The sequence below is a fragment of the Pagrus major genome, chromosome 9 (genome assembly GCF_040436345.1).
Source record: "Pagrus major chromosome 9, Pma_NU_1.0".
NCBI lineage: Eukaryota > Metazoa > Chordata > Actinopteri > Spariformes > Sparidae > Pagrus > Pagrus major.
This window is the reverse complement of record NC_133223.1, coordinates 31,559,985-31,572,512: the sequence shown is the minus strand read 5'-3', so window position 1 is coordinate 31,572,512 and position 12,528 is coordinate 31,559,985. Positions and strand designations below refer to the sequence as shown.

Here is a 12,528-nt window from a genome sequence, read left to right as displayed (position 1 = left end):
CTTATGCAGACTTTTGGGAGGGCCCATTACAATCGAGCTTTTCAGGGGCCCAGCCATTTCTGTGAGAGTGCTTGAGTGCAAAACTTTATCAGTGGCTTGAGGTAAGGGACAAATTTGATTTATAGCAGACCACACCTCTAGCTTTTGCTCTGTGAACCTTGAATTTATGAGATACTGAGGTGGAGTGTCTGAGATGAACAGAACAACAGACTGCTTTATGTTTACAGCTGTTACACAAACTGTTGATTAGGCCATATTTCTTTTATCGTCACTGTTACAACAGACATTTTTTATATATTGTACCTGAATACAAAATAAAGCAGTGCAAAGTACTTTATTTTGAGCAAAATACAATCATCCTACAGCCACAGCAGTCAAAACAATCTTCCAAACTGCAACATAGTGTCTGTTTAAACATACAGAAGGCCTGTGTACATAAATACCTCACTTTTACCTAATTTAACGTCACACCTCATCAAGAAAATAGTCCTTTGTAGAATATGCAACAGAAAAAGTCAATATACTACATCACAGCATTTCATATTAAGAACAAGCATGAAATGGACATTTCTTTACATTAAAACACCATAATACTGTTTTGTTCATTTGTCTTTTCTATTTACTATTGAACTACTTTGCTTTATTATCATGAAAGTCATTCATTTGCATTTCTGGGGGTTTAAGCTGAAAATGTACGCACATGTGAAGGAATAATATTACACTGTTTGTCTCTAATTACATGGCATATCAAACATGAATCAGTAACTTAACAAAAATACAAATAAAACAGGAAAATAATGAGAACTAAACTACAAATCAACAGTAAACTAAAAGCCAAACAGCATTCAACTCTACTGTAAATCATAGTAAATGTCTAGATTCTCTAGTCTGGAAAGATTTATATACAATCTGTACAATTCCACCGATGAAACTTTGACCCTCCTGAGTACCTGTTGGTCATTTCAACACTACGTGGTAGCCTTCTGTGTTTTCATCTGGGTAGCAGAGAAAAAAATCCAGTGAAAGATCATTCAAAAACACCAAATAATGACGGATACAGTGTGATGGATGCTTAAGTTTAACAGTGAATTGTCGAAGTAAAGGATAAAGATAATTACCTCTTATAGTGCTGAGGATGAAGCTTGTTTCCTCCCTGAAGTTCTGCACCATCTGAAAGAAATAGATCAACATGTAAATCCTAATCCAAGCCCAGTAGTCAGAAATGTGTCCTGACATTTTGCTGCTTTCTCTGTGTCAGCAAGAGTGGATATTTTAAACGAGACATTCAGACATTAAGTAGCATTTCCAGTTAACAAAAGAAGCTATAGATATAGCTTAGATTGCAGTTTCTTCTTTTTCCTCAGTAATTATCTCTATGCCATTGTTTTTATTATATGTAACTGGACAGAAGTGGCTCATCTGGCCCTTTTTGTTCCCAGCAGTGTGACAACAAGAACTGTGTTTGGTCGGCTTTGGCTGCTTGTGTTTTCTCTGATGAGTTCCCGATGCTGGTGGTTACGAGTAAAAATCAACATGGATCAAATGAAAAAAAAATGCTCCATAATCTGTCGCTTGTCAGTACGATTACACGGCAGCAGTCTCCAACTTCTTTCTCACACAGTTCCCTGTAAGTAAGTGGGAAAGCGTACTTTTTCAGAACTCACTAGTGCTTTCAGTATTCACACATGCAGCTACATTCACATTTCGGTCTTGCAACTTTTCAGACATGCCACGGCAATGCTGAAATAGATGGGGCAAGGGACAGTCCGGCAGATGGCGGTGATACAACATTTATTGATGGCAATGCCAGGATAAAATGCCGGTCTGATTTTCCTGAATATCGATCCCTGCCACCCTTCATACACGACCTCATGGAGGAAATGTAGTGTGATCAGTCATAAACCCCTTGTGTCAGGTATAAATCCTGATTAGCAGAGCTCACCAAGCCTGTGCCCTCAAATAGTGCCTGTTTAAATAATTCAAAGGTATTACTTATTAGTAGTTGATATCAGAGCTGTAAGGATACCTCGTCGGAGACTAAGACATGGATCCCGTTGGATTTCTGTCTGTAGATGTGTGTGATTTGCTGTGGAGCGATGCTGTACAGCATAGCGATCTTTTCAGAAAGGTCCAACAGCGTCAGCTCCTCCAGGTACAGAGCGTGATAGACTGCAGGGAACACAAAGCAGACAGCTGATGACTACTTCAGATCACATTATTCATTTTTAAAACGTTTCCTTCAGTCTGTGATATTGGTCTTTTTCTGATATTTGTGATATATGTGAAGTACACTTCCCCTTAATATTACATGATATCCCAGATACCACACAATGTGTTCACACCATTCAAAACATAAAAAAACAAGGAAAGAGCTTTTCAAAACCCAGATTAATTCAAAGTTATGGCCTATAAACATGATCATAGTCAATCAAATGTCTCTTGCAAATGTCACTCTTCTTAATTATTCTCACTTATTGTTGGTGCATTTACACATTTACACTCAGAGTCCACTTTGTTAGGTTCACCTGTAAAATTTAAAACACTCCAATAAAACTGCTCTGTCATAAAATCGACTTTTATGATGCCTATAATGTTCAGTTTTAGTTGATTCTGGCATAGAGGTGTTTATTCAATTATATATTTTAACTGAGCTCAAAAAAATAAACATTTAGTTTGAATCACACGTCCAAATTGTGAGCTTTGTAAATATAGATGTTATATCAGGGCTGTTGTATTGGATAACATTAGACTGTAAACTTGTCACTGAGTGAACATGCAGATAAAATAAGAATATTATACATTATGTGTACTTTACTTACTCTCTCCACCCCCTGGCTTGATGGCAGGTTGATGTCTGGCCTGCTGCTGACACACATAGATGGTAAGACGGGGCTGAATACACCTGGAAAATGTGAGCAGACACTGTAATTTGATAACTACTACAACATGCAGTAGTAATCTCTTGTCCACCTAAAACCTGAATTTTAGCGCTAGGTCATATTTTCAACTCTAATCCTCTCTAATCCTCATCTTCAGGGCAGTTTTACTGTACAAATACACCTGAAACTACACTGTTTACATGATGGAAAATAGGAATTTAAAAAGGGAGGGGTGTAGGTACACCATTGTCTTCAGGCAAAGTAAATATGACTCCGTTTGTGAGTCATCATTGTGTTTGAACAGTTTCAACAGTACAGATATTTGAGGGAAGGCAAAGTAATGGAAAATCCAAGATGAAGCAAGGTAATCTCTCTGTAGGGTGAAAAACTATATAAGAGTTTGTACATCTAAAAAACAAACTGTCTCGGCTAAGCATGGGCGAATGGCCCAGAACAAATTTCCCACATTGTGGGACAATAAAGTTAATCTTGAATCTTGAATCTTGAATATTAGTCGAGTCATACCTTCCAATTTCAAATAAACCAAAGACAAAATAACTTTACTTTTGCAATATCCATTTTCCATAAAACAAAAGTTGCATCAACCAACAGTAGCAACTGCTGGAGACATAAATAGCCTCTGCGTCAGAACAGATTATCACCACCTGGAGTATTTTGCAAGAACAAAAACGAAACAAAACAAATTTCACAGTCTAGTTCAGACATGACTGAGCACTTACAGGTGTGTTTTAATGTCTCACCTTCCTTTCATGGTGTTAAAGAGGCGAATGCCATCCGCTGGGCCGCAGATCTGGATCAGATCCTCCCTGCTCATCCTCAACAGATCACCACCTGCAACAACAGCAGGAAATCTGTTCTGCTTCCTTCCTGCCCAAAAATATATGTTTCTTTCCCTATGAGTGAGTCACTCAGCCATGCCTGCTCTCTTCAAGAGTACAATTGTTCCATGGATCAAAATGTGTTGTGATTTTTACCTGAGAAGCTGGTGAAGAGCCTTGAGTAAGGTGAGAACCTGTGACGGTGCAGCCACTGCTGAGTGTCCTGCGGCGAGGACGATGGCAGGAGGTGCTACATGTCAAAAAGAAGAAGAGCCCTTGAAATGAGTATAGCAGCACAGCATCCACTGTCTCCAAATAATGGCCTAAAAGGGATGAGAGAGCAACATTAACACTTTCACACCGCTCTGCTCCCCGTTACTTACATCAGAGCAGGCGGGCATGAGCAGATCCCCTTGCTGGTTCGGAGAACAGTCGCTACAGAATCGTGCACATGAGGGAGAAAGAAGAGATTGGGTTGATTGGTTGAGTATTTTTATATGTACTGCGCTGAAAGTTTTTATTTACTGATGAAAGAAAGTGTGTTTTTAACTCTGTTTACAGAGCAGAGATTGTGGAAGTTCATACTAGCTATCACCACTGTTTTTGTTACACCACCTGTGCAGCGGTCAACCACCAGCCTAGAGAGATAATTCATAGTTTTCGCTGCCTTTTGATCTCGGCAAGGCTACTGAAACCAAATCATACATTTTTAAAATCTGGTCCTTGTTAATCAGCCAAAAATCAACACAAGTCCACCTCGACCATCTTTTCTGCAGAGCTCTGCTGAACAGGTTGGTGCATAGACCAAAACGGTGACATGAATGCTGACTCACCCATCTGTGAAACCACAGGAAGTTGGTGAGCTGTGGTAAACTGGCGATGGAGTGCTGCTGCTGCTGTGGATGGTGAGATTTAGGGCATCCGGCCAAGGGGAACACTTGAGAGAAACAGAAAAGGAAAGAGGAAGGGGATTTCCGATTATTCAAAATGCTACGGGAGCAAAAATGTGACGAACAAACTGAGATAAGATAAGGTAATCTTTTATTGATGTCCCAGAGGGGAAATTCTGGTGTTACAGCAGCATGAGGACAGAATAAGTACAGATAAATGCAGCCAAAATAAAGTGGCAGCAATTAATTTTTCTGGGAACCTCGGATACTCTCAAATACAATACATGTATACAGTATGAGCTGACTTCCATGTTGGGAGGTGAAGGGGATGGTGGTGGTGATACAACTAGGTGAGAAGTCTGCCAAGCCAGTGACTGAAGACGAGACTGTGTTTAGACATTTGTAAGCATGACTTTTCTCAGGAGTTGGTGGAGTCCAAAACGGAGAAACACGAACTCCTAAAGTATACTAATATTGCTCAATATCACCGTTCACACCACCATTTTCAGTAACATTGCTGTCTACATAAACGTGCATATATCAGTGTGGACAATAAGGTATTAAAAAGTAGCTTTAACATATTTAACTTAAACCTAAACATTCAGCTTTGTTGTTCATTTTTAACTCTTTATTTTAATGTTAACACTGTCTAGCCTCTTTGACTTCATTTCAGTATCTTTTGCCATAATGTGAAAGTAACTGAGTACATTTACTCAAGTATTTTACAATAATAGTGAAATACCTTACTTGGCTACATTTATCTGACAACTAGTTACTGATTGATGGCCACAGATTAATATTCCACTTTATATAACATCCACTGTTAAACTAACCAACATTACATAAAGTGGTTGTCTCCACCTAAACCAGTTACAACATTAAATTGCTCCTTCTATGTTAATGAATCAGTAGAAATATTGATTACTACTTAATACTTGAAGCACATTTTGTATACTGGTGTTTGATTTTTAACTTTCACTGATCACTTTTTAAGAACATAACAGCCTGTTTGCTTGTTATCCAGATGAATGACAAACCAGATTAACACTAGAGCAGAAAACTGCTAAGTCACTTGACGTCTAAAGACATCACAGTCCCAATCATTGACAGAGCTCGGCACCGAAGCAAGCACACTTTAAAAATTAAGCAGAGCGAGCAAAGCGACATATTAACATCGATACAAGCATGGTGCTGATTTAAAAACATACTGTGGAGCAGGAAAATATTCTGACTGGCAGGTGAAGAACATAAAAATGAAACAGTGATTGTGTGCTTTGAGTGCCGATTAGATTACATGATTATCTGGATGACACAAGAATTTACTACTGTGAGATCAATAAACATCATTACAACACTACTGACAAAATGAAAGCAAACAAAGGGTCCTCTCAGATCCGCTCAGTTATGTAATGCAGCCAGATAAAGACAACAGTGTGCCTCACCTCTTTCAGCAGGGTGGTGTCATGGGACGGCTGATACTTTTCTCTGTCTTGAAGGGTCTTTTTATCGATCTTTTCCCTGTCTGTCTTCAGTTTGCGATCAGCTCCTTTAGGCTTTGAAAAAACATCAGAAGTGAAATATAATGTAGATATAGGTGTCAAAGATACATTTATAAAGGTAAACATACAGACATACAGTTTTCCTACCTTGAAGACTTTGACCTGGCAGCTGGAGGAGTGGATATGCTCTATGTATTCCCCGTGTTCATTGCTGGTGAAAGTGTCCACCTGGATACGGAAGGGCACGCCCTTCTCCCCGCCATGCTTTCTCGGGGTGAACTCGGTACTGATGCAGTTGACCTGAGAAGAAACGACAAAAGAGGGTTCGAGAACTCCTACGTTTGCTGTATATGAGTTAACAACTCCCCCCCAGACCAGAATCTGTGTGTACCTGAATGAAAACAGAGGCGTTCTTGACAGGATCCCAGAGGAACTCAATGGTGTTGAGGTGCATAGGGTGTGAACGGGGCTCCTGTATCCCCACGGACAGCGGGATATCTGCAGATCATGAGTCAGTCAGTTTACTTCCACTTCAAATAGATACATCTTCTCAATAAGCATTGTTAGGAGTGACAGAGTCAGCGTTGTTAGTGTGATACGGTTCTGCAAAACCATGAACACATTCGATTTGTACTTTTTATATGCGTCATATCAATATTTCTACAACACGTGTCAGGTGACTTTCTTATCAAGACAAAGACGGTGTGGAATGAGGGCAAGATGGCTGCCAGACAAGATGTTCGCAGAAGTGGGTATATTAAGACAAAAGATGGAAACTGGTGCCAAACAAGAAACAGCTCTTTCAGACCACTTCAACCTACAGCCAAACTGGGTAATTTTGGTGACCGTCAGGACATTTTCCAGCCGTGGTTGTGGCAACAAAACCGGGTATTTTCAACTAGACGTCAGGACGTTTTCCAGTCATGTTTGTTTTGGTTTCACTGGGGACATGCCTGGGTAAAAGTCCTGTGTTTGTTCGACCCTTCCTTCAACCCCATTTTGACATAAACGTAGTAAACTGACATCACATACATAATGTAACTGAGGTTACATACGTAAGATAGTAATTTTAACCCTAACCATCATGCTTTCCTACACCTAACCAAGTAGTTTTCTTGCCTATTCTGTAGTTTTCGTTCCACATTTTGTTTTGGGAACAGTGATGCATGTCGATGTGGGAGTCGCCGGCAGTCTATCAATTCAGCCGTTTAAGTACGAGGATATGTTGGTTAGCACAGTCGACTCACCTATATCCAGGATTCGATCTCCAGGTCTGTTCCATCTCCATCCCTCCAGCTGCTGGTGCTCCACGTACTGCAGTCGACGGTCATGAAACACCACGCGCACAATGCTCTGTAAACAAGATGAGACGTTTAGGCCGGAGGACAGCTACAGCTCGAGTGGGGCAGCTCCTCTTGTTCGTTGCCGAACAGCTTGACTGTTCGGCAACGTGCGAAAAGGCTCCCCTCATTTATTCATCAAGACATACTGAGGCAGTTTCATTGGGCAAGGGGTCAGGAGGTGGAAATTCAATGAATTTCATCTCCATTCCTACCCGTCATACTTTAATAGATCATATCCATGAGGAAAATGACCCACTGCCACTGAGCTACAAGTGATCTGTGAGATACAGAACCAACAGTGACTTTCTGCCTAAAAGTCAAGGCTCCCACAAAAAATGTAAAGATCCCATGAAATGAACATTCGAGCTTCTGTTTGGGAGTTTGCCACATTAGTGGACACATTAAGGAAGGATTGGCACCATTTTATGGGACCTTTAAGGACATTTTGCTGATATCCGATCACGCAAGACTTCAGATACCACTGAGACCTTGAAATCAAGATCTTTTGGTTACATCTGTACATTTTCCAAACCTCCATACAGATATTGTTGTACTTCACAAACTTCAGATAATTTTATGTTCATGTGGGAACCCTGAACAAAGGCAGTCCACGTCAAGTAGCACAAGTAGCTGTTGTTACTCGCTTATTGACCCGCTTTGTGTTGTCCCCATAATAAACAAAATCAAATGATAGTGTCATAGATTGGGATTTTACAAGAAGACCTCTGATGATGTAGAGAAAATGACCTTGATGGTGTCATCAGGGTTATCTTGAGCTTGAGCTTTATGGTACGTGTCCACAGGGGCGTTTTTTGGATGCTCAGCTTTGCAGTCTTTGATCGACAACCAACGGATGCCACTGGTTTCAGGCTAGACCGAGATGGCAGGTTGTCCGACAATTTAGGAGAGAAATAAGTCATGAAGTTGCTGATTGTCATCTTTTTAGCTCAACAAGGGTTAGTTTTTGAAGTCTGTCAGTAGTTTCAAGAGGCGGTGAGTTGTGCTGGACGCCCCTGACCTCGACTTTATGCGAATGAAGAGCAGACAACGCGTTGCCCCGTCTCTTGAAACGCAACGCAGCACTACCAGAATGCATTACATGGCTGGAAAGCGTAGAAACGATGCATCCTGTGGACACATACCATTCAACCTGGACTTTTTAAATAGGAAGCCCCCGTTACAAACCAAGGATGTTGGGTTTTTCGGCATTTAAGAGGCAGTGATGCTACCAAATTATGGGACATTTAGGATCCTGTACTTTCGACAAATTAAATTAACAACCTGTAAAAACATGTACCATTGGGATATTTCTGGAGGGGAGGCTCGCGCATGACTGAGCGCCAGAACTCAAAGAGCCCTGCACGCAGCACGTCATGTGTTTGCATAGACGCCACCTGTCCCATTCTTGTGTTTCTAGGATGCTGCCGCTAACGTTACGGTCTCAGGTGACGGCAGCCTGACGACAGAAACATGTCGAGTGGATGCGCTTAAACAGAAGTGAAATAAAATGACCTCTCCTTAACTGTTAAATGAGTGTGTTGACAAACGTCTCTGCAATAAATGGAGTCACTTTCGACTCGCATCTGAAATTTAGTCACACAAGTAGCGTGATGGGCTGCTAATGGGGTTTATTCAGAAAGCCACTGCATCAGGATTATACCTCTTTATTTTAAAGATTTAAATTAAAGAACAGTAATGTTGTAATGTTAAGATGCTCAATTGTTTCTGAAAAAACTCTAATGCAGAAAGAAAACTGATTGGCATGTTCCAATGAATCATACAGTGTTTGTTTGTGTGTGGTAAACATGTGGCGGTAGGATGAGTTGTGTGTTGGTAAGGGTTATTTGTGAAATTTAGAAAAGAAGAAAGGTAAGTTTGGGTGATAGTACCAAGCTCTCCGAGATCGACACCCCACCCCCGAAGTGGAAGGGAGGGTTGAGGCCCCTGTGACAAACCAAATGTGTACATAAAAACAGATAAGGGAAGAAAGAGAGAGGTCACATGAAAAGTCAAAAAACAGACAACAAAAACAACAGAGAACACAATACCTTACACCTACCTTTACATATTTGCTGCTTATATCTGTATACTCCACTAGTTTTCTGTTAAGCATACGGATTTCGTAGGACTGACCTACATTTTAAAACATTAAAAAAAAAAACCTGATTAAAATTGAAAAATGGGAAATCAGTCAATCAGAAAAGAGGGGCAGTGGAGATAGAAATTGAATTAAATTAGAAACCTTTTAAGCCAGATATCAAGGCCAGCCACTAGAAAACGTTTATGTATCTCCATCCTGATCAAAATATGATGCATTAACTTTAATATCACAAGAAAATGTAATTAAAATAGCCAGTTAGGCAAACTATGAGACTCAGATCAGTGCTTTTTTTTTTTTCAGCATAAAAATAAAGCCAAGCTTTGGGGCTGATATCAATTAACTTATTAATACAGTGTCATTCTTGGCCAAGAGTTGCATGTTAAAGCAAGCTTGTGTTTTTACTCCCAACCAAATTACTGTACAGCAGATAAGCAGGGCAAACTTGTAAATAATATAAAGCACAAATAAAAAATGTCACTATTCAACAAGAGAAACAATCAGAAGGTTTAAATAGAGGAGAGTGAAGTGAATAAGAAGAGGAAAGGAGAAAAGAAGAAGAAGAAAGGAGGGTTGATAGATCAGAAAACAGAAGTTAAGACAGATTTACAAACATGTAGGAGCTCATGTTGCACAGATGAAATAATGCGTAGTTTATAAATGTATAATCATAACACCTTTTAAAGCAACATTATTGATTTTTTTAACTCTTCACCCCAAACGCCTGCCAACTTGGGTGGGCGGGAATGATCTCCCACAAAAGGTGCGTTAACGGAGCTGTCGCACGTCACCCGCTATGTCGATGACACTGGATCATATTTTATGGAGGAACTGTTTTCTGGTTTTCCGTCTGATGTCTTCCAGCTGCTCTGCCTCAGTTCTCTGTGATCGACAGACTTTCTCGATGGACAGATTTCTTTACTTTGTCGTAAAAGTTGTGAAAGTAACCGCTAACTGCTGCGACCCATGGATCTAAGAAATAATATCGGTCATGGAAAAAAATTGGATTTTAAACCACATAAATCCAGAAGTAAATCCAAAAGTAAAATATTTCAGTGCTTTACTTTTTTATTTTTTAATATTAAGTATTCAGAAGGGGTTAAATTTAACCCAGGAACAATAAATTAATCGTTAATCTTTTTTTTTTTTAAGAAATAATGTCAAACATCTTCTGGTTGCAGCTTCTACAATGTGACAATTTGCTGTTTTTCTTTGTCATATATGAGCTTTAATTGAATATCTTAACGTTTAGGCTGTCAGTCAGACAATACGAGCAAATTGAAGAACTGCTATGGCTCATTAATTGATCATTTTAGTGTATATCACTCATAAAAATTATAATTATTAAGGCTTTTCTTTGCTTCCATAGAACCAGACGGTTTAGATTTGAAGTTTTGTGATGACACAGCATGAAATCCGGAGAATCTGACAATGAAACTATTTTGGATCATCTTGATGACGGCACACAAGTCTCTCCTTCATGTGTTCGTATTAGCTGCAGGATCCCAAACTGAAGGCGTGCACATTTAAATTAATTCAACCAAACAACTTATAAATGCATTTTAAATTCCACATCAGCGATGATCTAGGATTGCATCTGACAACATGAGCTCCGGTCCATTCAGTCAATGTGGACATTACACTAGCAGGACAGATAGCTACCTTGGTTGAGATAAGTGAGACTCTCCTCCTGCTGTTTCACAGCCGGCGAGGTGGCTGCACACAGGATATACTGGAATGGGCTCCTGCTGGCACCATTTTCAGCCATAAGCCTCGCTTCTTCGTTTTTCAAGAAAGGTGCCAAGGCCTCTCTGAAAGAGAGCAGAAGGACAGAAGAGGGGCTGAGTGTGGGCTGTTTACTGTAATCATTTAATCACAGGAACAAAACAGTGTTACTCATCTAGCTCAATGCATTTGTAGCGTTTGTAGTTAGAAAAGGAGAAAAGAAGTCTTTATGATCTATACTTGTAGTCTAAATGTGACGTTTGAGTGCAATGCTCCTTTAAAATGAGCCACTGGAATGCATTTTACAATATGAATTTTCACATGGCAGTAAATAACCACTTCAATGTGCTCTGAGAGGCAGAATTACTGCAAATCTGCACATTTACAAACTACATTTTACGTCATACAAGCACTTCCTCCCTCCATATATCACTGCTTTGCACTGACACTTTGATTTAACCTGTCACAGATTAAGACTTTTCCCCAGATGCAAGTGCCTGCAGCCCATGAGTGTCTGAAGCTTCTGAGCATGGGTTTGTGCTTTACCTAATGTAACTAGCAGAGTGCTGGTGGTAGGATTCAGGCTGGGAGTGGCAGAACAGCATATTTTCCAGTGCGGTGTCTTCTTGTATCCCAGGACCACAGCGGGGACGACGTGGAGACAGACGGAGCTAGCTTTGCGCCTGCTGGCTTTTCCTCAGATTTCAGCTCAGGGGAGGTTTGCAGCCAAACCTCGCTGCGTGCCTCTTATATGGTCCCGGTGATGTCATCAGGACTGCCATTAGCATACCTTGGATGACCTTTGATAGGCGGAGTGTGGAGGCACCCCTCCCACTGCCAATGTCTAGCTGGGTTGATGCATTAATAGCAGCTTCACTTGACCAGTTGTTGACACTGCCAACAGTTGGGCCCTAAAGCTAGACTTTAAACTCACTTAGGGTAACGATGTTTGGAAACAAACATGAGAACGACCTCAGGTATTAGAGAACAAACATAAACATAATTATCTTGTGATTACAGGTCTGAGAGGAACCTCAGTACGGCTCTAAAATTCAAAACAATCAACTTTTAGGGCAGCTTATATCACATTTAACAGAATACCAGTAATAACAGTGATGGAGGGAGACATTACTGACCAAAATCTTGCTTTACACGAGACAGTTTAATCCCAACACGCATGTTTAAATTCAATTTATGGGTTGAAACTCCTGCAGCTGCTGTCCGGTCTCTTCACTGTATCCTCGAAAGGACCCGA

General features: G+C 40.3%; 1 protein-coding gene across 1 annotated transcript; it reads right to left on the bottom strand.

The window, feature by feature from the left end:
- Positions 1–315: 315 nt before the first annotated feature.
- On the bottom strand, positions 316–11,985 carry tfcp2l1 (transcription factor CP2-like 1). The gene is made up of 15 exons (XM_073473993.1): positions 11,820–11,985; positions 11,211–11,359; positions 9,510–9,583; positions 7,355–7,460; positions 6,499–6,605; positions 6,255–6,407; positions 6,051–6,161; positions 4,552–4,655; positions 4,102–4,153; positions 3,875–3,968; positions 3,641–3,731; positions 2,820–2,902; positions 2,027–2,169; positions 1,119–1,170; positions 316–995 (listed from the first exon to the last, which is right to left on the bottom strand). Exons 1-15 carry the CDS (start codon positions 11,876–11,878, stop codon positions 958–960), a joined length of 1,416 nt encoding a protein of 471 aa, XP_073330094.1. The 5' UTR covers positions 11,879–11,985; the 3' UTR covers positions 316–957.
- Positions 11,986–12,528: the final 543 nt, after the last annotated feature.